Source organism: Protopterus annectens, chromosome 16.part0, assembly GCF_019279795.1.
Source record: "Protopterus annectens isolate FY-2018-M chromosome 16.part0, PAN1.0, whole genome shotgun sequence".
Lineage (NCBI taxonomy): Eukaryota > Metazoa > Chordata > Ceratodontiformes > Protopteridae > Protopterus > Protopterus annectens.
Window position 1 is genome coordinate 837,003,055 of NC_056750.1, and position 26,489 is coordinate 837,029,543.

The 26,489-nt window shown below is 37.5% G+C and overlaps 1 protein-coding gene across 1 annotated transcript in view; it reads left to right on the forward strand.

Annotated features, from left to right (window-relative positions):
* Nucleotides 1-26,489, forward strand: part of LOC122790665 (hyaluronan mediated motility receptor-like) — a 761,750-nt gene that overhangs the window by 56,360 nt on the left and 678,901 nt on the right. Inside the window, exon 2 of the mRNA XM_044058189.1 lies at nucleotides 25,254-25,379. Coding sequence (XP_043914124.1) covers nucleotides 25,254-25,379 — 126 coding nt within the window. The remainder of the gene's footprint in view (nucleotides 1-25,253; nucleotides 25,380-26,489) is intronic.

The window sequence follows — 26,489 nt, forward strand, 5'->3', positions numbered from 1 at the left end:
AGTTATCATGAAATATCTCAATTACCATTCCCACTATTAATTCTTATAGTTATCATGAAATATCTCAATTACCATTCCCACTATTAATTCTTGTAGTTATCATGAAATATCTCAATTACCATTCCCACTATTAATTCTTGTAGTTATCATGAAATATCTCAATTACCATTCCCACTATTAATTCTTGTAGTTATCATGAAATATCTCAATTACCATATTAATTATCCATTTTAACAGCAGCATCTGTTCTAGACTCGATTAAAAATTCTACTAGTCCTGGTCCTTCACTTATCACTTGCCTATCCCTTCTTCTCTCTCTCTCTCTCTCTCTATATATATATATATATATATATATATATATATATTATATTATATTATTATATATATATATATATGGGTCTATATTATTTAAACAAAGATTTCTAACTTTGATTAAAAATTCTACTAGTCCATGTGTCCTTGTGTGTGTGTGTGTGTGTGTGTGTGTGTGTGTCTCTCTCTGTCTCTCTCTCTGTGTGTGTGTGTGTGTGTGTGTGTGTGTGTGTGTGTGTGTGTGTGTGTGTGTGTGTGTGTGTGTGTGTGTGTGTGTGTGTGTGTGTGTGTATAGATAGATAGATAGATAGACAGATATAGATATATATATACACTGTTTTCATTCTGTGTTAAGGAAGACCATCTCTAGTCTGCAGTCTAAACTTCCATTTCACGTCATCCCACTATACTACCTTTCCTTCCTCACTTATTTGCTCCCAATATTTTGGTCCCTTTGCTAATTTTAGCCAGTAAATTCTAACTCCCTATTACCTATTTTCTATACCTCTACTTGCAGTCATCCCTATTGGTAAAATCTGCTTTCTCCATTTCTGTGTTGGCTTAGTATTTAATATTTTTTTCTGCTACTTGATGAATATGACATTCTTTATGAATCTTATTATTCTTCATAAGGACGTGCGTCCAAAATCCTGCTGTCATTTTATTTCTAGAACTCAGTTTTGTATAAATATTTCCATCTCTACCTCAACTTGTTTACCTAGTCCTGATTTCCACAAATTTCATGGAATTTTCAAAATATCTCTAATGTCTTTGTAGTATATCATGTAATCTTTCTTGTCATGGGTTCCATATGTTTGGCAACAGCCCTTTCTATTTCTTGTCATCTTTGTCCTAAGAGATTTTATGCTCTGGTGTTATATTATCAAAAATATTTGCACAACAGCCACTTTTCCAAATGCGTATATATTTTACAAATGCTCGCCTATTTTCATTTTAGCGCTCAGTAATCATAGGATCATAGGAGATATAATTGCTCCTCTTCTTGTTATGTGAGATTTCCTTTCTTTTACAAAAATGTAATCTATATCGACCCTTCAAAAGAATTGCTATTACTTCTATCACTTACTGTTTTCTCTGTTATTTCTACTATATTTTTTTAAATTCCACTTTCATTTTATCCCACTCCATAGCTATTTCTCCTGAAGAAAAGTATATCTTCCTTAATAAAACTCAAATAATTTCCAAAATCCATTGTTAAAGCCCCTTTTTTTAACAGATAAGTGGGGAAAATGTCATTGTCTTGTTTTTCTTCTTGCATTAGCCTACATTTATATCAGTTTAAGTAGTGTATAATCTGAAATAGTTATTGGATGTCTGTATTAAAGTTTTCAATTATTAAATATGCATGCTCCTGTGAAATATATTTTTTATCCAGTCTAGTCAATTATTCTACCTTGGGGAATAATATGCAAATTATGTTTGAGTTACTGCTACTGAATTCACATTTTACGATCCAAAATATTGGCATATGTTTTTGAGATCTCTACCCACCTTTGTCACAATTTCATATGTAGGTCACCCTCATACACCCACACTGTTGCAAATCAGGTTCAAATCCTCACACATAAATAATACTCCCTGTTGAAAGCTTATAATTTATTTATTTATTTGACATTTGTTTACTGGGAAAGTCTAACTGCATATGAACCCATTTTCAGTGGAGGCCCGGGGAGAAAAAAATCTCCGCAGTACACATAAACAGAATAAAAAAAGTTTAGCAATGGTAACAAATATTAAGACAATAATAAAGTAGTACAATATGTGAAATACAATAAAAAAAAAATAAACAAAATATAAAGGCAAGCAATAAAGTTGACCATAAATTATATACAAGGGAGAAGAGAGTTCCTAATGTGCATGTCATAAAAGCCATATACTTTTTCTGGCAGGAGAACTAGATAGTAAATTTCATTCAAATTCTGGGATAGAGAAAGGTTAGTGTAGTAATATAAAGAAAGGACATTAGAATGTTAAGGAATTAAATTGAGGTGAGGCTAGGAAGTAGGTAAAGCAGGAAGGGAAGTAGGACTCAAGAGAGAAAGCCTATTAAGAGTGAGGAAGAAGAAAATAGAAACAAGTACTAAGATGGCATGGAACATGGGCAGATCCAATTAGTGGTTAGATGTTCTTTCAGCCTAGACCTGAGGGACTAGTAGTGGGGTATAAGTCTGATTACTTCTGGAATGCTATTCCATGATTTGGCAACACAGTGAGAGTACAAACTAACCTTGTTAGATCTTTGAAGTTTGTAAATAGACAGTAGATACCTGTGACAGGAGCGTAGGTCACGAGATGGAATATAGTGTTCAAGTACTGATGATGTAGAAATGATGTAAAATGAGTTGTACAGTAACTGGTGACTTAATGTTAGTTGATTAAATGTGAGAAGGTGGGGTAGTTCAAGCCAATTTAGGGACTTGAGAGCAGAGCAATGCTGAGGGTAGTAGGCCTGCCCTGTGGCAAATTTAGCTACTTTATTACAACACGGACTACGTTCTGCTTTGAGGGAAGAGTTAAAATTGGTTAGGATTGTTGAAGCATATAGAAGGGAGGGTAAGAGTTAGGTGGGGGTAGGGAGGGTAAGAGATAGGTGGGGGTAGGGAGGGTAAGAGATAGGTGGTGGCAAGGGTTACTCATGTGGAGTTGGAGATGAATTTCTTAGCCCTATACATCACGCACAATTTTTGATTAATTTTTTTATGATATTGCTGATATGTAGGTCAAACTTATGATTGTTGTTAATAGTTACATCTAACAGTTTTGTATGTAAAACCACATTGATTAAAGTATTGTTTCAGGAAGTAATATCAAAGTTAGAGACATCTGGAGAAAAGTGTTTTGGTGAAAATAGAAGAAGTGTAGTTTTTTGGGTTAAGTAGTAAATGCTTGTTGGTGAAGCAAGACTCAATGCAATTGAATGCTTCTTGAGTTAAACTCTGTAGATGAGAGAGAGAGAGTCCTGGCAGAGCAGATTAATGTAGAGTCATCAGTATATTGCATTAGGGTTGCTTGTTTGGTGGCAGTATTAAGATGGTTAATAAAAATGTTGAACAAAAGTGGACCTAGTATTGAGCATTTGGTACCCCAGTGCTAACAGGTAAGTAAGGAGAGAAGTTAGAGTTCCATTTGACAAATTGATATCTGTTAGAGAGATAGCTAGTGAACCATTGTAAAGATGTTTTGGTTAAGCCCAGAAGAGATAGCTGAGATAACAGTTGGGGCTGGGAGACAGTATCAAAGACTTTGGACAGATCTAAAAACAGAGAAGAAACAAAGTTCCCTGAGTCACAAGATTTGTCGACACTGTCAGTAAAGGATAGTAGAGCAGTGATAGTGCTGTGTGCTGGTCTGAATCCATGCTGGGTGGGAGAGAGAAGTTTATTGTCAAGTCAGTATTGAGAAGTTGTTTATGGATTCATTTTTGTAGAATTTTTAATTGTGGTGAAAGAATAGCAATTGACTTATAGTTAGAGATTTCTGTACAGGTGCCACCTTTGTGGAGAGGAAGGTTGAAGATTTTTTTCCACAGGGAGGAGACATAAGACTCATTGATGGATCTATTAATGATTACTGAGACAGGGTAGGGAATTGAGTCAGTAGACATTTTTAGAAATTCATTAGGAAGATTGTCTGCAGAGGGGGGAAATACTTTGAGCTTGCACAGGAGGGATTTGATAAAGGAAGTAGAAACCTGTTGAAGGGAATACTTGGAGTGACAGGGAATAGGTGGCTGAGAGAGGGTAGGGGGAGATGGAGGGAATTTGTTAGTGATGGAAGCTTTGCTATCAATGAAGTAACAGTTAATTTCAGCTGCTATGTCAGGGGAGGTACTAACACATGATGGTTGGGGGAGGACTGACTTCCTGGGTTTAGGATTTTTGATAGTGTGCCAGAAGTCTTTTGAACTGGATTTGTGCTAATCTTGTGGCTATGCATAGAACTGTTTTTTTGTCTAAATTAACCTGTTTCTTGACAAGGTTATGCAGTGTGTTGACATGCTGTTCCTTTCATTTTATTTTTTTTCAAAGTTTTCTTAAGCTGCATATAGTAGTATTACAAGGAATATGGTAGTATGTTACCTTAATCGTCCTTCCCTGCCAATAACCCCTTATTACAACAAATCTGCTATTATTGTCTTTTTCCTCTTCTATCACTATTGGAGCTCCTCTTGCATTCTGTATTATTACTCCATGTTCGCTTTGTGCCTGACACTCTGCTGAATGTCCATGCTGAAATCCTTTTTTTCTCAAATTTGCATACTCATTTCTGTCTAAATGTACCTTCTTAAAAATGTTATTTACAATGTACAGTTCTTAATTTAATTCACTGTCCTTCACTTTTTGGTGGTACCTGCATTGACATTTTAAATTCCATGTTATTATAGACAAGAAAACCTTTCTCTTAAAAAAATAATGTTCACATTGTCTGCATATCTGCTGTTTTGAATATATGTTTCCAGTATGAAACTTACATGCACATACTAATGCTTGGCAAGTAGATCTTGTATGCAGTTTGTATGTCTGAACCCCTGTCACATTTCCTCAGACATTTTGCATTTCACTATGAAAGTACTCAAGAAAATACAAATATTTATATCTATCTATCTATCTATCTATCTATCTATCTATCTATCTATCTATCTATACACACTAGATGTGTGTGTGTGTTTGTGTGTGTATATATGTGTGTGTGTGTGTGTGTGTGTGTGTGTGTGTGTATATATATATATATATATATATATATATATATATATATATATATATATATATATACATATATACATTTTAAACCCTCAACCTCATTTAACTTAGAGCAAACACACAAAACTATATGTAGTTTTTAACAAGGGAAGTTATCCTTCCATCTAGGGGCAGCTGCCCAGATAGATAGCTGCACTCACAAACTTTATCATTTATAAATGTAGGTTTAACCATGCTAGAAGCACATGCTAGAGTCTGTGTTCCTTCTTGTTCAGATACCAGCTGTCTTTGTCCTATTTCTGTTTCCCCTCCCAGATGTGAAAAACAATTTGCATGCTTACAATAAAGTACGTTTAGTCATTAACAAAAAGTGCACTTACCCTTACACTAACATTCTTAGTATGCAACAACATGCAAAGTATTCATTTACTATACTGCTCCCTCACAATTACTGTATAACAGCAGCTATGGAATCTTTTAAGAAACGTAATCATGGCACACAGTCACAACTGTAAAAGTTAAGCAAGCTCATTAATTTTATACTGGACTTTAATTTCTTTACTTTCAATGAAAAACATTACAAACAAAAGACTGGGATAGCAATGGGGGCTGCCATGTCTCCCAGTATAGCTAACATAGCCCTGGGCAAGTGGGAGGAGGACTTTGTGTTAAACAACACAGACTTACATACAGCATATCACATGCTATTTCTGTTATATTGGTGACATATTTATTGTGTGGGAAGGTGACACCTTGCAGATTGGAGATTTCATCACTTACCTCAATCAAACAACCCCCCTTCCTAAAGTTTACCTCTTCCCATAGCTATACTTCAGCCACTTTCTTAGATATGCAGATTTCCAAGGACACCAACAATAACAGAATCACCACTGATATATTCAGAAAACCAACAATGGTTAACTTATTACTACACAATAAAGGTCTGCATCCTGCAAACACCAAGTATAATGTGGTAAAGTCCCAAGGCTATAGATTAGCTAGAATTACCACAGAGATGGAACCATTTTTGAGAAACCTGAACAACTTACATAATGATTTTCTAGTGAGAGGCTATGAAAGTCAGATGTTAAAAAACATCCTGGAACCCATTATAGAACTGAAAAAGGATTGAAGTACCCTCACTCAACCTCTCCAGTAGAAATTCCACAGAGAATAACAAAAGCAAAAATAGCTGCCTTTTGACGTACACTTTGGATTACCACAGTATCAAAAATGTTATTAAAGAAAACTGGGCCATTGTCACAGGAAACCCTTTTCTGATTAACATCTTAGGTGAAGCCCCATCCTTTATTTACAGGAAGGCCAGAAACATTAGAAGTTTTGTTGAATTTAAACCTAGACTGTATGAGAGAAACACTAAAAGATGTAAAGCTAATTGTACGTTTTGTATTTTTATACAGCAAGGTGATAGTTTTTATTGCCCTTATTTAGAGAAAATCATTAAGACCAGTGCAGGGGTTGACTGTAACACAACAAAAGTAATTTACAGAGCACAGTACAATGAATGTGATGCATTTTATGTGGGCAAGACTGTAAATAAACGTAAGCATAGGATTTCATGTCATCTGGCAGAAATCCACTCTGGATGTAAAAAGTATGCACTAGCCAAACAGCTTGCTCTTCATAAAAGAGACACAGGTTTTAAGTTCCAGATACTGGATCACGTAGACATGGGTGAACTTGAAGGAGACATCCTGAATATACTGGAGAAACGTGAACTTGTGGCAATTAAAGCTGAACTCTTTTAGGAAGCCTGGACTAAACTACTACTGTTCAATTAAAAGTGTACTGGAATTTAAAAAATTGCCACATTGCTTACATGACTAATTTTATTTTATTTTATTTTATTCTATTCTTCTGGTTGGTTTTAAATACCATGTTAAATCAGTTTTAATTTAAGTGCTTATTTTGTTTCCATCATCATACATTTTTTTCTTTTTCTTGTTCTTTTTTCAACTTTATTCAAAATTATGTGTAATAACAACACTAACTAATTATACCATAATATTTTTGTAGATAGCTTTTAGTGTTGTTGTACACAGACCTGAAGAAGTCTAGAAGGATGAAAGCGATCTTTGTTAACAATAGTTTATGGAAATAGAATATGATTTTTACAATGGATTTTTTGCATGCAAAGTATATATGTATATATTTATATATATTTTTAGATTGCCAAATGGTCAAAGGTTTATATATTTCCAGCCATGTAGTATATTGTCTTGGATAAAATCACAGACTTAATAATCTGGTTAAATAAGAGGTGCCACATCATTATTAATTTTATTTAAAGTACATAAGGGTTATATTATTATTATGACAGCTACTCAGTAGGGCAGGACCCTCGAATGTCACACTGATGGGGGAAGGGATGTGAATTTAACATGTATACCAATAACACTGTGTTTTGCAGCACAATAAACCACTCCCTTGCCTGATAAAAAGTCTATATATAGTTAAAAAGCTTTTGAGGAAACTATTACTCTGTTATTTTTGTTTTACTTGGATCGTTTGTCTGTGTACTTAATAAAGGATTTTCAACTGGAAACAGACTGCCTACCCAGCTTGGATTGCTTTGAAATACTTAGTAATTCTGTACATTATTTCAAATTATATATTTTTATCATTTTTAAGTTTGCTACTTCAACTACCATTATCTGATGTGATTAATATTCCGTGATTAACTAGATATATATCTAGATTGAAAATCTTCCACACAGAGAAGTTTCTTACACTGTTTTGTTTCTGGATCCACTATACTTGTTTAGTGGGTTGTTTGAGACTTCAGGACTACCATGGAGATTACTTGTTTTTTCATTTACCATGCTTTCAAGCTTACTTTATTTTCACTGAACAGTTTGCCAGTTCCCCCTTACATACTAATAATGTTTTTTATGCAAAGGGTTCAGAATACATTGTGCGGTCATTTCCTGATTAAGATTAATTGTTTCCACCTCTCGACTTATTGTTTCCCAATCAAAACATGTGCTGATAGTAAAAAAAAAAAACAGCTAATAGCTTTACAAATGCAAGAGTGGACTTTTGTGGGTATCATTCAGAGCCCATTAGTCAGATCCCTAATGACTAATTGCTTGCATCTCTTTTGTTCCTTGTCTTCAGCTAAAAAAAACAGATGATAATGGAAAAAGAAATACCTATTTTCAAATATCAGAAAACTAGTAATTTCATTCATTTAATTTCCTAGGTTGTTTGTTTAAAAATTATCTTGTCAGCAGTGTAAAACAAGAGCATTAGTCCCAACTTTAGTCTAGACTTTCGTCTGTATAAAACAGGGGGAAATTATCATATTTTATTACACATACATGATCAATACACTTTTACATCCCTCAGCAACCCAGGATCACAGCATCATACTACTTATATCCAGCCTTTACCTTGTTACAGTATAAAGCCTGGATACTTTACAGTCAAGGCAAAAGTACTTTCTTGGCTTAATATCATTAGCATATACAGCAGCCATTGACATGATTTTCTCAACCTCACATTTGAAATACCTCTGCATACTATACAGAGCTACTTTGCAACATACCATGCAATTTATGTCAGGAAATATATCATAAAAATATTGCAAAGAACAACATATTTTTTTACTTATAGCTACATCCCCTTTACTGTCCTTCTTAACATTAATAACAAAGTGAGAATTATGCTCTAGAGTCCTCTCACCAATTTTCATAGTCAACAAACTTCCAGTCTTTTTAACCACTTCTTGAAGAAGCTCATATCTCATGTTAAAACTGCCACTGGGATTCAGTAGACTGCATGTAGGCTTTGCACGAAGCCTACATGGAGTTTACGTGTTTGCACGGTGAGCAGCAGTACTAATTGCATATGCATGCCGTGCACCATGTTTAAATGTAAACAAGTGCAGTTTCATGGCTGGCAACAGTGTTGCTGACCAGAAAACTATGTAAAGCAACACGAATAGAAGCAGACAGATAGACCTGTTTACATACGGGCAAACTAGATCTGTCTGATTGTATGGAATGCCACAATGATTACCAGGGTTAATAATACACCAATGTATATGCTCCAAACACAATACAGGACAGTGTATACAGTGCAGAGTATTGTGAAATACCATTTCAGGTATTCAGAACAAAAATTGTGTAAATAATCTGTAACAGTGCATGATAATCTGTAACAGTACATGGACTGCCAATTAAAATAAACAGTCAGGGAAGTGTGTGCATTGAATAGGGACACACATGAATTGTAGGAATGAACACAGGGAAAGAGAACAGGTAAAACATCGTAATGTACAGCAGATGAGGACATGTAAATTGAAGACAGTTGTAGCAGGAACACTAATCATTATTGACATGGTACAGTACAGGCTGCACAGTGAAACTGTATATTATATGATTGTCAGACAAAGTGACGTAACAATAGAGAAGATGTCTTTGTAATATGAGCATCCTGACATGAACAATGGAGAAGACATCTATCAGGGATGTTATATACTGTACAATCAAGGTTGGGTGCATATTGTGAAGCTGTGTAAACCGATTTGCCTGAATATGACAGTAATGTCAAGCAGATATCTCCAGCAAGTGGGACACAGTTACAGGCTCATGGGCAACAGTAAACAGATGCAGGCACAATCATGGACAATATCAGAAAAATACCAACAGTAATTCCATGTCTCTGACATAACTTATGTGATTCTGAATGATCACACATAGTTCTGCATGAATACACTTGTACAACTATTATGACATGTCAGCAATGTTTGAGCACACCACCCTAACACTGTAACATCTGCTGGGGTTATTAGGATGGACACTGCTATAAATGTATGTAACATTATGAAAAGTCCAGGCTTGTTGACTGGTGTGCATGGCATATATATGTAGCACAATCCACACTGCCACAAATGTAAGCCATGCCATCAATGTTGTCAAACAGCTATGTATGTACTGTGTGCATCACTGGAACAGGTATCACACGTGCATCTGGTATAACACCTTGACAGAGATTCCACACCATCAGACAGTAACGTTTATGCAACAAAAATAATACCTAGGTATGGACAATAAGATGTGTGGGAGTTCACGGTGGCAAAGGTGGTATACTTCAGTTATACATCACTGTAAGATCTGCTGGGAGGTACATGAATAAGGGTGCATTGTACTCAGTGATTGGTGTGATGAAGGCTGTGAACTATGAAGGCATTATGGCCTTTGATGTGGATGTCCTGCACATACTCAGTACTTTTGTTACATACAAGGGAGTAGTCAGCACTGTGGCCACATGCTGGTGGACGTTCCACATACCATCTACCCAAGGACACAGGTCACATGCCACTTAGTCTGCTTATAGGGATGTGATATGTACATTATCATTGGTTTGTGCATTTGTTTTCATAATGTAACAAATCCCCCATGTTTTTGTTTCACCTGATGTGTTATTATGGCCATGGCAGCAATATTTGGTGTGTGTGTTGATACTGTCTGTATTATATTAATACCACAGCTGGAGTCAATGATTGCCACAATCTGTATCCATCCAGACAGCTGTTTGGACACAGGATGTGTATGTCATTCTTGATGTCTGGGACTTATATAATGGACAGGAAAGGGCTTAGTAGCCAGCCCTGATATATGGATGTGATCAATGGACTCAAGATATAGGTAATGTCACACATTTCAATATATATGTAAATGCCACATATGTGATCCATGGACTGCCCCCTTGGTGATATAGCTATTTCTGACCACTTCTTACCAAATGCCTTAGTCTGGTCAAGTTCCACAGGATGATAGTGTTGTCATCATGCATGCCTTCGATGACCAATTTGAGGACATCTAACAGATGTAACAGACATGGATGTAGCATTAACTCATTACTTCCGAGTGACGTGTTCAGATGCATCTGCAGTTAACTCCTACTGATGCCTCTAGGCATCAAATATCGCTTATTCACATTTGCATCAATAATTCCAAAACCATGCTATGTACAAAGTTTAAAAAAAAATCTTAAAACTTACACAATGGCAAACTCAACTGCATTAATATTTGACCTCTGTCTAGTGCAGGTAAATAGTTAACTATTGTTTTTATGATATTCATTTATATAGATGTAATGTTCACATTTTTCTAAATTTCTCAACAACCAAGTAACACAGATAGAACTCCTTAACCTCACATGAAAGCTCTCAGTTAGACGAATAAAATGCTGCTGACAGTATGTGTGTAACTTGAGTGGTTGCTGAGATATTGTAAGTTGTTTACAAAATATTACAAATGTAATAGTTACTGTGTTAACTGTGACTTATAAAGTTCACTTTAACAGCTAGAACCTAAAGAATACTACCACTATAAAAATAGTTTGTGCAGAAGGGCTTGCCATTTATACTCCTTTCATAACCCCAATGGTTCCAGAGATATGAACATTTGTTTGAAATGTGAGGACATAATTTGATTCTTTCAAAAGGCTTAGGCTCCACCCACTGGAAGTTACAGTGCAGACTTCCTAAGCTCCAGTGGAGTGAATGAGTTTAACAATTCACACGTGTCTTTTGCACACAGTCAGGATGTTACCAGTGTCCCTTTAGAAAAGGTCCATGATTACATCTTGGTCTACCTCACAGATGAGGAGAGTCAGGATGTGTCTTTACAAGCATGCATAAGGTGCTGTCTTCCCCCCCACTTAGATGGATACATGTTAATGTACACCCTTCTATGGAAACATATTCCATCTGGAGGGTGTGTTGATATGTGTATCCAACCGTGTCAGGTAGGTGTATGTTCTGAGTCGCACTGTGATGTTGTCATAGCCCTTTGATTCTGTGTGAAGGTAAGAGAGTACATATTGTATATCTTGAGCTGACCTAGGATTTGGACACAATCCCCCACTCAAGTATCATTGAGCAGTTTTCCCAGCTGGACATTAACCCTTATGTCACTGGATGCTTAACCAATTGGCTTACTGAGAGAACACATACTGTGAAAGTTGGTGAATCAACCTCTACCAGTAGACCTGTCACCACTGGCGTACCCCAAGGATCCATTCTGTGCCCTTTACTGTTTGGAATCTATTTCCTGACAGTCTGGGCTAAGGTATACAGCCTTTGGCTTACCAAGTTTGCTGATTATTGCATATTGGGTGTAATCATTTAGTCCACCAATGATGTTAATACATTACAGGAGGGGCTAACACAGATAAATGATTTGTGCCAGAGCTACACAGTTTACAAATAAATGAAAAAATGTATTATTATGTTTGCCTTCTGCAAAGTGGAATTCCTCACTAATTACAATATTGACAACACCAACCCTCTGCTAAAATCCAGTGGTGCAAAACCTGAGAACACACATAGATACCAATGTGAATTCTGACCACCACGTTTCCACAGTGGTATGGAAAGGCTATGTCATGCACCTCCTAAATCAAGCCATAGTATCCAGATCTGAAGATGTTATAACAGCACTGTATTCAACCCTATTCAGAACACTAATAGAGTAAAATGCTCCCTTTTGCATATACCTCACCAGACACCTGCAGCAACTGGAGAGACCACAGGGATTTCTCACCAAGAAAATACAGGGCCTACAAACTATGCCATTATGTTTGTGGATAGAGTGAAAGCCCTGTCACTGTAATCTGTATCATATAGGATGAGGTGACTTGTGCCTGACCTACAGACCAGTCTCTGACCCTGCCCTGATGGGAATACTGCACATCTGCACATCTGCTATAGCAGATGACATCAGGAGAGTCTGGTGAGAGGAAGAGGATGATAGCAGTGTCCACATGCTGGTGTAAAATGTTCTCTCTAATGTCAGGCAAGTGCACAAACAAACACACACCCCAGTTGACTGCAGTGAGAACAGAACCACTACCTAAGTACACCGACTAGAGAACTTTGTTTTTTAAGGTAAGTGCCACGGCACAAGTTTGATTTCAAAAGTGTCAGACAACAGTTTATAGATGATGACATCAGAAGTGTCTGTGAGAAGGTGGTAATAGCGGTGACCCACATGCTGGTGTGAAATAATCTCTCTGATGTCAAGCAAGTGCATAAACATACACGCACATGCACACACACACACACACACACACACACACACACACACACACACACACACACACACACACACACACACACAAATACACACAAATGCTGGAGAGAAGATGCTGGGAAGTCTGTATGACATGGATGTGTAGGCATGTGTAAGTGTCAAAATATGTGTAATCCATGTGATTAGAGTTGTAACTACAGGACGGTCACTTATACCCTTCTGACTAGACACACACACACACACACACACACACACACACACACACACACACACACACACACACACACACACACACACACACCAGTTAACTCCAGTGAGAATAGAACCCCCCCACACATCTAACTACACTAAGAGAACTCAGTACTTTACACAAATGCCATGGCACAAGTCTGACTTTTAAAAGGCTGCAGGGCAATTTATAGTGGATAACATCAGCACTGAATGTTGGAGAGAAGATGTTGGGAGGCCTGAACGAAATGGCTAGCTAACATGTCCTACTGTCAAGATAATAAAGTTCTGTATGTTACCAGATTGATGAGTATACAATGTGTAGTATTTGGTGGTTATGTTTTCAGTCTGCAGGTATACTTTAAGAGACAGCTTTACAAACTATATGCAAATAGGTGTCCACATTACTACAAGTATTGAAAAATATGAATGTGTATTGTCATTATAAAAATGTACCTGGTATGTAAGTTAACATTTGTTTATTTCTGTAGTGCCATTGATATATTTGTGAACAACTACTGACAGTCCAAGGTTGCAGTGCATGAGGGGAGGTAACAGATGGCTGCATTGTAAATATGTGTTATTTTCTTAGATAGTGCAGTCATTTGGTTTGTGTTTCTACATGTAGTTTCATGGCATGAAGACTAAATGGACATCAAACACAAGTAATGCACGCTATTGTTCACTTTGCATAGCCCACCGCTAAGTAGTGGGTTTGTTCGATGGCTGGCAAATTGTTTGCTCGTGCGAGATACACATTTCTACTGGTTTCCCTGTTTGCACATAGTTAAGCAGTGTACAAATGCAAACCTCATTGCTAAAATTATGTGAGTTCTCAGTACTGAGTGTATGAAACACACCTGTTGCTTAGCTGACTCAGCAGCATGTGTAAATGCATTGACACATTTCTTTTGGAGCCCAGATGACATAGGGTTCGAATCCATGAGATTGTAATACTGCTAAATCAGTAGTGATAATGCAATGAAATCATTCTTCACACCACATTTACCGTGTGTTACTATGTGTTACCTTAGTGCAGCATGTTTAAGTGGCATTGCGCAGAGGTAACCGCATCAGAGAAGAGCCATTCACCATTGCTTCTCATTGGTGCTCAATGCCAAAGTCCAGATAAACACAGAGGCCAAAAAGTGAACGGCTTCCTTGTTTTTCTGATTACTCATGTGTGTTGTGTGATTCTAGTTTTTGACCAGATTACAGGTGTTAAAATGGGGTAGATAGGAAAGAGGTGAAATGGGGCAAGCAGGGGGAAGAATAAAGGTAATAAATGTAAAGCAATATAGCAATGTGCAGGAGGTAGATAGTAAAGAACCATAGCTATCAATTTCTTTAACAGTGTAAAATGAAAATATGTACATAATATAATCTGAATTTGGACTGTCACCTTCACAAAGAGGGGTGACAACAACACAATCATGTTGTGTAGCCAATTGGACCAAATCAAGCAAAACTGAGAGCTATGCATGGGATGATATACCTATATATATAGATAGATATATATATATATTTTTTTTTTTTTGTGGGACAGGTGCCCATTTCATTTTTAACTTCAGTAAGAGATAAATGCTGGGTAAACGACATTGGTATTTCTGGGTCAGGTAAGTTGGGTAGGTGAGGAAGCAAATGCAAATAAACAGGACAAGTAAGACAAGACACAGGGATGTGAGGAACGCAAAAGGTTGGGAGAACATCATGATTGGGGTGAGTGTGGGGGACAACACAAGCCCATGCCCATCAAACATGGGGACAGTTAAAATCTAGTCCTCATCCAGAAGGCTATCATCACCATCCCCTTACTCCACTGGCTGCTGGAGTGCTTGCCTTCTTCCCCTACATACCATGAGAAAGGGCAGCATCTCAATCTGACATAGGCACACACTAATGGTGCTGTGCACAACCCTATCTCTCAACCCTGGCATCTCCTTGTGGATGATGAAATCCCCACCTCTACCAGTACTCCCAGAGTTAGGGTAGTGCTATCTGAGGGTGCAAGTAGTGCAGGGACAGCAGAGGCAGTACTTCCAGGTTAGGTCCCAAATGTGCTGGGTATCAGTGCTGGAGCTGGAGGAGTGGGGGCAGGCTGATCCACTGGGGTTTGCCTACCTCCCTGTGCTGTGAAGCATTTAGTGATTTCTGACACAGGGATGACATAAATAGATTTTGATGACACATAATAGAAAATAAAAAAGAGATATGGGTTGGGGGTGAGAGAAAAAAAGAGATCACATTTGTACCATCATATGTGACATACAATGCATTATCACAGCAATACAACTATTTTATCTGAAGTTTTACATTTAAGTATACTTCCTAACAACTATAAACTATAATTACAGATTGCTCAAAGTAATCTTTGCAATCTGCAGATATTGCACATGTGCTTGGCCTAATTCTACAGATTAAAATTAACAGCAGAGCATTTACGCCAATTGTGTGAAATTAATTTTTGTAATATTTTTTAAAGATTTGGCAGTATTCTATACTTGTTACTCATGGTATTTGAACCCACAACCTCTGACTACAGTCTTACACTTGACTCTTAAAGTTGGTTTGTGCTACAGACTGATGCATACATATACAACTAGGATATGCATGCTTACTTTGTTACTACTGTATAGAAAAAAAATATTTTTCTTTACATTTTAAAAGTATAATAATACTTCTCTTGTGCTGCATACAAACCACTTGCTTCCCTCAGTACTCTCGAGACAGTCAGCATAGGCTCACCTATTCACATCTATTACAGAAGCAGCTGTGAAAAGAAAAGAAAAAAAGAGCATTATGTTCTGTGTATTATAAATTCTGTTTATTATCATGCTCACACAACTGTGGGATGTTGCCAGCTCTAAACTCATCCAGTCACTGGGTGAGTGCATCCCTCTTGTGCCTTTTTAAATCATTAAAATGGTGCCCGCACTGTTCTCCAGTGTGTGGAATGCCAGTCGCACTGGATACAGCCTTGGCCAAACTATTCTAAGCCTCGGACTTGTACTGGGAGCCAGTATAGTTCCCCTGCAAAGGCTTATGATAGTGGTGCTTTATCAGGAGTCCAGTAAAGTATCTGGACTCCTGAACACTCCACCTCTGTGCCCTAAATTGAGCACCTTGCCCTCTAACTTCAGCCATGTCTACTCCCAAAGCACTGCAATAGCGAATAATGATTTCCTGTCAGTTCCTGTTATCACATTTACTAGTAGTGTACAAACCCAAGCGATTATGCCAGTCACGTTTGTACAACATTAAGCAGAGAGCAACAGTGCCAAACAGAGGGGAAAGCAGTTTTGGAAATTAGAAGGTTAATCCGCCACCTGACATTAGTTTGAGGGGTGTGTGCTGCTGTAACTGTTAGGTGATTTAACTTCACAAACCTGCACTGGGGACATAAATTTCATGACCTGACACCTTTGGTTTGGCTTTATACACTGATAAAATTGATTTTTACAGTGTGGGATTCAAACCTATGCATAAGGAACAGAACATTTTCATCCACACTACTGATTTTCCGTTTTTGCCCCAAAAGAAGTGCTTCTCAGACATAGTCATGAATTCTTTATGAGTACAGATAACAGACAGAGGTATTGTTAACTATGTGTGTGTGTGACCTGACATTCATTTGTGCATGTGTCTTATTTAAGTGCAAAGGCCATCCAAGTCCAGACAGCAGAATTATACTTACAGAAACATAGTAGACAGTATCCTCTGAGTCATACACATGAACCTTCAAAACTAGTAATGGTGTCTTATCCCTCATACATATAATTCATATCAGATCCACTAATTATAATTATGTATAAATTGTTAAAAGTGATATGTAATGTAATATGAAGTGGAACAACAGCAAAAATGTCTGGAATTTCCTGTATTTGAATCCAAGACCATGTGGATGACAGCCCTACACTTACACCAGTTGCCACAGGAAAATTGAAATAACACTTGGATATTTTCCTGTTCATTACTATAAACTGAACTGTGACAACATTAAAAAATATGTTGCGCCTCCTGTATTAGAACCCAGGGCCGTCTGCATTACAGCCTTACACTTACACCTGATGCCAAAGAAATAGTTAAATAACAATGGGATGTTTCCATATTCATTATTAACGTCTGTGTGTTAACCAAATGTAACATCACTTAACATGCTTGTGCAGTGCCCAACACACAGTTGACACAATAATTTGAAACTGTCTACTGTCTAATTCCTCTCTTAAGGTGTTTGATGGCTGCAGGTGTTGTGCAAGCTTGTTAACCACTTCACAGTGATGCTTAATGTTGTTGCACCATGGAAAGCAAACAATGTAACACTGTATCTTTTCTGACATTTAGAATTTCTACACCCTGTCTGCAGGTATTCTGTTTGCTTCCAGGTTTGCGTGATAGTAAGTGTTGCACAAACAAGATAAGAAAAGCTAAACATGACATGTATTGTGCTTCTCCATTTCCCCCTATTTGCACTAAGCCACACACCGAGCAAATGCTACCATTAAAAAAGGAAGGAAATTAGAAGAAAGGAATACAAGAAATCTATCAAATAAATAACACTACAAAATGTATGTTGGTACACATGAAATATTGTTACACAGGTCTGGATTTGAACTCTCACTCTAAAGAACCTTCAAAACACAGTAATGGTGCCTTATCCTGCTTTGCCACAGAAACAGCTTTGCAGCAGAGAATGAAAATCATTGTCCTTAAAATGTCAGTGAATATTACATGGCAATAATAATGCAGTTTTCCACCAATGCAGGGGAGGTTAGATGTTACTGAACAGAAACTGTGAAATGTGTGCTGCTTACTTACTTTTAAAACATTGATACAATTACATCTACACTTTATAAGTCTAACCGGCTGACACACCCACCAGAGTTAAGGGAGTCTGAATTGCTGTTGCGTTTTCCTTCTCCCTACCAGTGATCATTCGCAGTTGCAGTTCATTAGCACAAACACTGAGGGAGTGCCAGCATTATGTTTACATCTGATACATGGAGCCACAAATTTGGATTCAGCAGTTCTAATGAGTTTACACCTCATTTGCATCTTCACTGTGCTCACTGCCCTGAACCTACACTATTAAATGGTAGCTAGGGAACCTGAAGGTCAGGAGACTTATTTATATCAACAGCACAGTCAAAGATTGCTATTATTTTGAATTTATTGGGTCTATATTATCTATTCAAAAATGAAATGTTGACCACCCTTTCATCGACACATATGTGTTGAACTTGCACTTCAGCGAATGGACAAATCATCTAATTCTTTCCAAGGGAAAGAAATCGGTAGGCCAACTACGCATGACACATTATAACAAACACTACCAACACAAACCCACACCTCACAGCCTCCCACACCCCCTAACTAAATATACTAACTCCAAGATCACACTACAGTGGGGAAAAGGGTAGATTTAAAAGAACGGCCAACCGATTTCTTTTCTTTGGAAAGAAATCAATTATTTGGCCGTTCGCTCAAGTGCAGGTTCAAGACATATTTGTTGATTAAAGGGTAGTCGACATTTCAGTTGTTTGACTAGATAATATAGACCCGATTTATCTCCACAGAAGACTACTGATTTTGATAATGCTTGATTGCATTTTTAGGTATATACTGGATATGCTCACATGTGACTAAGAAAAAAATATATATGCATTAACAAATGCTACTTCTATCTGTATGCACCTTTTTTTTTACAATTACATTTTTGTGGTGGGGGGACTAGTTGCAGATTGATACAGTTAACAAGACACTCTGGTTGAGTACACATGGGCTGAAGTCATTGCTGTACAAATCACTCACCTTTTACTTACTTACATTACCAAGTAGCAACATGCAAGCATATGCCATTCATTTGTATTATTACCCTAGCTTATTTTAATACTCTAGGTTCAACACCTACCTTGTAAATCCAGCAGTTGCTACAGTTTTAGTTCAGGGCCAAGTCTGACTGATGCTAGGAGTACACAGCCATTCCTTGAGTAGGTAAATGTTATGAACATTGCCTGGCATCAATGTTACTATATGTATGTGCATAAGATGAAGGTTTTTGCCTATTATTTGGTGAGTGAGTGTGCTGTTCGTTGCCTCTTGGCTAATGTGAGGGCAGATTGAGCACACCTATGTCTGCCTACACCCGTAGCAGCTGCTGGCTCCCCCTCTTATTTCTCACCTGCATGTGGCTGTGGTGACCTTGCCTTTGGTGGTGGGATGTGTAGCTATTCCCCTTGCTGATCCTGGTAAAGCTGTTTTTTCAGGATAATGTTGTGAAACATGACACAGATGGTGAAGATTTCAGTACATGTATGTGGATTGTACTGCAGGGCTCCACAGATGTATCTAGGCACCAGAATCATGACTTTAACAATGCAAACACATACTCCATGATATTTCTGGTTTGAGCATGTGCCTCATTATGACTTTCTTCAGTGGATGTGTGTGCATTTCTGATGGGTGTCATCAGCCACGGTTTCAGTGCATAACCAGCATCCCCCAGTAAATAACTCCATGGGATATCACCCCTAGTGAACATCTGATACAGCTGGGAGGTGTACCAGATTTGTGAGTCATGGTAACTGCCAGGGTTGCTAGCATACACACATTCAAGGTGATTCCCTTAGTATTACACACAACTTAGCAGTTATTGGAGTGGAAGCCCTTTCTATTTATGTAGACCCTTCTCTGTTCTCCAGGTGGTGCCTTGATTTCTATAAGTGTACAATCTATGGCACCTAATGCTTCAGAGTAGTGTGGTACAGGGTAGAACTCCTTCATATATGTGGCCTTCCCTCAGGAGTATGGGGAAAATACATGTGGTCACTTGCATGTTGGAGCATAGCATTCAAGAATTGATGGAGGATCTTGGATGATGATGCCTGTGATACCCCCAGCATGCCGCCTGCTGGTCTCTGAAAGGTTCCTGTAGCTAAAATTCTAAGGGCTACACATACCTTTGTCTCCACTGGTATTAGTTCCCCTATAGTTCCCCTGTGTCTGAGTTGAGGACAACAGAGGTTGCAAAGTTATTGTATTGTGTCTCTATCCACCCTGTAGCTCTCTACAATTTCCACCTCATGCCAATTGTAATAAGTTAAATGGGGTCTGAAAACTCTTCTCTTAAAGGACCATGGTCGGTTAGCAGCAGCAGCAGCACCCACACCATCAGCAGCATAGACTTCAGCCTGTTGCACATACACAGCAGCCCCTAACATTCTTTCTGTGTAGACTCCTTTTCATGGCTATTTTCCAACAGGTTTTGGAATTCACAGGGGAAACCAGCACTGAGTCTACATGGTTGCTTTATAGCTTGTTGAATAGCTCCTCCATCCTGGATTGCTTTATTAACATACAATTCAGCTGCTTATGCTGTAATTAGCATGCCACAGTGTTTACCATGGTTGTGCAGCTCTACACACTGTGTAGAGATGCTTACAGAATAAAAAACAGTGAACTACCATGTGTCCATCATGCCACAATGTGCAGGTAGTCTTAGCGAACAATGCAGGGTTTATTGAATCTGCCCTTGTATCTAATGGAATGACATTACAATTCTTCCATTTATTCACTAATTCTACTTTTTTTGCTGGTCTTCTTCCTCATTTTCTCAACCTCTCACCATTGATCTCTTGCTCAAGTCCAAGATACTCCTGATTTTTCTAGTCAATTACTGGGCTTTTTTCTTTCACTGAATGAATACTGGAAAATGTTTCACTGTCATTGTTTTCTTTGAGCATTGTTACTGTCAGATGAATGAACGGCAGATCACCCTTCAGCTTGCTGGCTAAATCTTGGTGGATAAACTTTTTTATTTCCTCCTAAGCATGTTCTGCATCCAAAAATGCCTTTGATCCTCTAGGAAAATATTCTAAAGCAGTTGGATAAAGCAGCTTCATTCTCACACCTGTCTCTCAACATCACTGATTGCATTGATAAAGTCACTTCTCTTCTAAATTGTGTACAGTGAATAATCATTTTCCACAAGCATTCTGACGTCCCCAATTTTTATTACTTTTCATATGGTTTCAAATTATTTCAAAGTTATTTAATAGGCAGACAACAGTACAGTGGAGGCAAGAACTCTCCCCTTTATTACCAGTCACTCTGGGTGTTCCCCAAGGCTCCATCCTCGGTCCTTTACTTTTCTCTATCTTAACTAACAAGCTCCATGCATCCTCTCTTCATGCCTCAGTCATCCAATACGCTGATGACTCTACACTAATTTGTTCCTTTCCTTCCCCCCAGAAACTTCAATTACAAACACAGGCTTCTTTCCTTTCTGTGGAAGAATGGCCTACCAACTCTCAACTAATAGCAAACCCCAATAAAACCAAACTTCTCATATTCCAGCCTACTAATCACTCCACCCCATACCCATGTTCTCTATCCTTTCTAACAATAAAACAACTATCTCTCCTGTCACCCACACTAAACACCTATGAGTTGAAATAGATTGTAACATGAAATTTGACACTCACATCTCACTCACAATAAAGAATGTACATAAAAAATTAGGAGGACTAAATAGAAATAAACAATTCCTCACAAACAGCACCAAGGCTAAAATTGCACAAACACACAGGATCATAGGAGGTCACTAGGCTAATGGCCCTAGGGCCCTTACAAGCTTAGCCAAAAGGTTATTCCCAAAAAAGAAACCTCAGTAAGCACCTGTTGCCCCTGTCAATGAGGGACAAAGTTAGAACCTCCAGGACAAATTTGTGGCTTCCCATCCATGTTATCTCTACACTGCTATATGCCTCCTCTATCCTCGCCAATCTCAGAAAATTGGATATAGCCAAACTCAATGCCTTCTACAACAAAATTACAAAATGTGTCCCAATACCTCATATCAAACACACCATTGCTCAGTCCTTAAACAACTCAATTGGCTTGAACTTTCCCAACATCTCCTTTACAACCAGCTTATACTAACCTATAAGATTCTTTGCTACCCCGAGAAAACCCCATGCATTACAAAACATTATACATTCTTACTCCAGTACTAGGGTCCTATGCTCCAACAATAAACCTATCCTGCAAGTCACTAAATCCAACAATTCTGCAGGAACCTCCCTCTATTCTAATTTTATTGCCAAAATATGGAACTCCTTGCCTACAAGCCACTAAGTCCTTAACTCTATTTAAGAAATCTCTAAAAGTGTACCTATAAGCCAGTTGGATTAGTAACTGTGACTCCCCAGGCTAGAATAGCTCCATCCTCCATTCTCCATACTCAGGGCAAACATCCTTCCTTTGCTTTTAGGCAGTTGACCTCCCTGTATCTGACAAGCCTCATTCCTCATTCCTGTCTCTTCTTCTCAACTGTCACTCCTTCCACTAAGTCCCATTCCTTATTCCTCTCAGTTCTGCTGAACTGTCACTCCTCCTACTAAGAATGGACATCTAATGTACACTTTGTAGTTTTTACAATACTATATCATACTGAATGTTGTTTTGATTGCACAGTTTAATTTGTTTCATCTTTATACCTGTGTTGTATACCATGTTTGCTTCCACCTTTGTTGATGTACAGATTGAAACATTATTGTCCTAGTTTTATTAGATGCAAAATGTAATGTATCATGTTTGCCTCCACCTTTTTTTATGTACAGTTTGAAATTTTATTGTCCTAGTTTTATTAGATGCAAAACGTACAGTGTCAAACTTCTGTACCTGTAAAATGTACTTTATTATTTTGTGTTATATGTGGAGATTTCTCCCTGGGCCTACACTGAAAAAGGACACGTCGAGTCAGACCTTCTTGGTAACCAAATGTAAAATAAATAAATACATTTTTGCTTCTGTCACAGTTTTGTCAGGAACTACTTTTTCTGCTGGCATGACTGCATCTTGCTTTCTCATTGTCAGATTTGAAGCATACCCATGCCTTTGGCATTAATAAATCCTGCTGTGGAATACCAGTCCAATTGCTTATTTCTACTTTCATAAAATTACTGCAGTCTGTTCCTTCCTATCTCAGCTTTATCTGCATGCTCTAGATTCTAATCTGTTCTATTTTTTAATAAGATCTTCCTGAGAAGCTTAATACCTGACCAGTCTTTCTTTCATTTCAGACTCTGACTGCGGCAATTATATCAGCTCATTTCAATGACTGCTTAAAGTTTCTTCCATTCTCTACAGCCTTTTGTCATTTAACATTATATATTCCCGCAGTGTCTTACTTATTCTAAACCACCCCTGAGTGCATTTGATTTACTATTTATTTGAAATTAGTGGAAGCCATCTATTGTACTAAAGCTGAAGCTTGAATTGCCTTTTCCTGAACAGCTTCAACACTCTTCCCAACCATTTTTTCTTCTCTTTTTCTGATTCTATGCAGATGTCTTCTTTGCCAACATGCAGACACTGTAGTGACTAATCAATAATTGAATTTCACCCACTAGTTAACTTTTACTGTCTTTTTACACCAGTTTTGTTCTTCACACTGGGAGCTCTAATCAACCTGCTGCTCAGTGGGCAGCCATCTTGGAACCAAAAGTTCACCTGCACAATGAGGAATGAATGGGTCAGTTTGGGCTTAGGGAGGGAAGCTATTTGCTAGATTATGTAGAAAAGAAGTTTCGCATTTTGTGAACTGTGAGTCTAGTGTGTCACAGTGTTCCTAAGACAGCTGCAACTACCTTGGGAATGAAAAAATGAAACAATATGTATGCTAATAGTCCTGAAAGTACCAGATAACCTAAAAGGCATGAAGTAAGACAGGGGAAGTGTCTGTAACACACAGGCTGCAACAAAATAGAATATAATGCTGCAAATAAAAAGAAGCAGCAGATACTAGGACAAAAGACAGATGTTTGTGATCAGTCAAAGATAACACTTCAATCAAATGAAGCCAAAGCATATGAAGTTCAGAGGGTTGAAAGAGATGAGCTAGCACCCTATAAGTGAGAGTTTCTCACAACCAGAACTTATAACTTTTCTCTTTACTGCAGAGAAGGTATGGGACAAGCAAGGACTTGTATAATTCCAGAATCTGAAACGGGGGTGCTCCTGTACCTGTAAAGACTGGATAAAGTTTTAGTTTTGCCACATCCATGTTTTGCCAACTCTGCATATCTCAGAAGATGGAAATGCAGGACTATCTGGCAGAGAGGGTGATAGCTAGGCCCTGTCTTTTAAAGCACCCTGATAAGGCATTTAATTAAGACAATTTTTATAAGACGCTTTAAAGCAAACAGCAAAGGTGTAATAATGAGAAAGAGACAAGAAGAAACATGCTAACAGCTGAAACTCTGCAATATGAGTCAACACTAGAAGTGCAAATAAGATAGAATGGACTTTGGCTGTACTTTTTATGGATTTTAGTAGCTGCTTGGTGAGATGGATTAGTTTCTTATTGCCTAGAACTTCATAACTGAACGCAAATAACATGTATCAGTGTCAGAAAGACCTAATGGGTCTTCTATTATTTAAAAAAACTGTCAATTGAATTAAGAAAGTACTCCAGGTATATATTTTTAACTCGACTAAAGCTGTAAGTACATTCTTTAAAAATGTAAAAAATAAGAATGAACTGCATTTTGTTTTAAGAACAGTGAAATAACAAGAAAGTCAAATCTGAATTAACCCATTGTGAAGTAGAACATCATCAGTTCTGGAAGCTGGCATCATTTCATTGCCTTGAATTGAATTGTGTGTTAAAAGCTAATTCCTTGTAACACAGCTATATAAACACACATGCAAGTACATTATGATGTTAGCATTTTTAAAAATGTGTCATGGTTAATATGGTTTAGTTGTCATGACAAGTAGATCTTTAAACAGAGAACATGTTATTTTGAGACAGGTTCATCAGACATTGTTAAATTGTTAGATAAGAGATTGTTCTCAGATATTGTTCTAGCCTGTTTTCCTTTTAGGGAGTGCTCACACTCATTTCTATTACATTTCCATTTTCTTGTAGAAGATTCTTCATCTGACTGACCAGCTGAAAGTATGTGTTTGCCTACTTTTGGTTCTTGTTTTCTTTCTCCTCAAGTTGGGACAGATCACCTTGAAGAGTTTAATTCGTTTTTTTGCTTCTTTCCAGGTTGGTAATTCTATAACTATCTCACATTACTTCACAATTCAGTAACTATAAGACATACATCAACTGTTTAGCTGATTGACTATGCCATGAAATTAGATTACCACCGTGTTAAATTCATATGTAATACAGACTCCATTGCTCCAAGAATCAGTATAGACACTGTTTGCAAGGGATATTCCAGACACAATGAAAAGGTATGTGTTTTATAGAAATGTATATAAGAATCCATCCATGCAAGTATGTATATATACATGTATTAATTTAGTTGCTATTTACCATGCAGATGGGCTGGTCTGTTGACCCTTTTCAGCCATGAGCTTAGCTCAAAGATCAAGCATAAACAGTCCAAAACAAGATTACAAACTATAAACAAATTACATTTAGGCCGAATTCATGGCATGCAGAAGACAAAATAGTATTGCCGCAGAAGGTACTCTGTACATATGCTGAAGACAGTAATCATAAAAAAGTAACAAATATGGATATAAATAAATATGAAGTAAATATGAAACAATGTTCAGATTGTACAATAAATATGCAACTTTCAATTCACATTCAGATAAAATGAAATGTACTAATATATATGTACTGGCTTATGATGTTTGCTTAAACAACCATGATTTGATGTTTTTTTTTACTTCATTTGAAAAGTGGCTCTATATTGCAACCATGTCCTGGATAAAGCTTTGTAAAGGTATGCAGGCTAGATTTGTCAGTTCTTGAAACAAGCTCCAGATGCCTCATAAATTGCTTATATCATGACAGGAAACTCTGTTGAAAAATTAAACTCCATGACACTAATTGTATATTAGACCATTTTACTCTTTCAAAGGCCTTCAGCATGTCTGCAATTCATATCAGTGACAATCTCTTCTGTTCTTGTGCTATTTTCATCAGTATCTAGTTCTCATATATTATTAAAAGTCTCCTGTTATTAATATAATATTAAAAGTACGTCTTCCTCCAACAAACCCACACTGATTACTGGTTACTGACCATGGTATATATTTTGCACTGAAATAGTTATATAAGTGGATGCATGTAAAATATTTGCCTTCGTTTAGGAATACTGATGTAACTGTCTCTTCTCATGAGGCAGGAGCCTCCTTA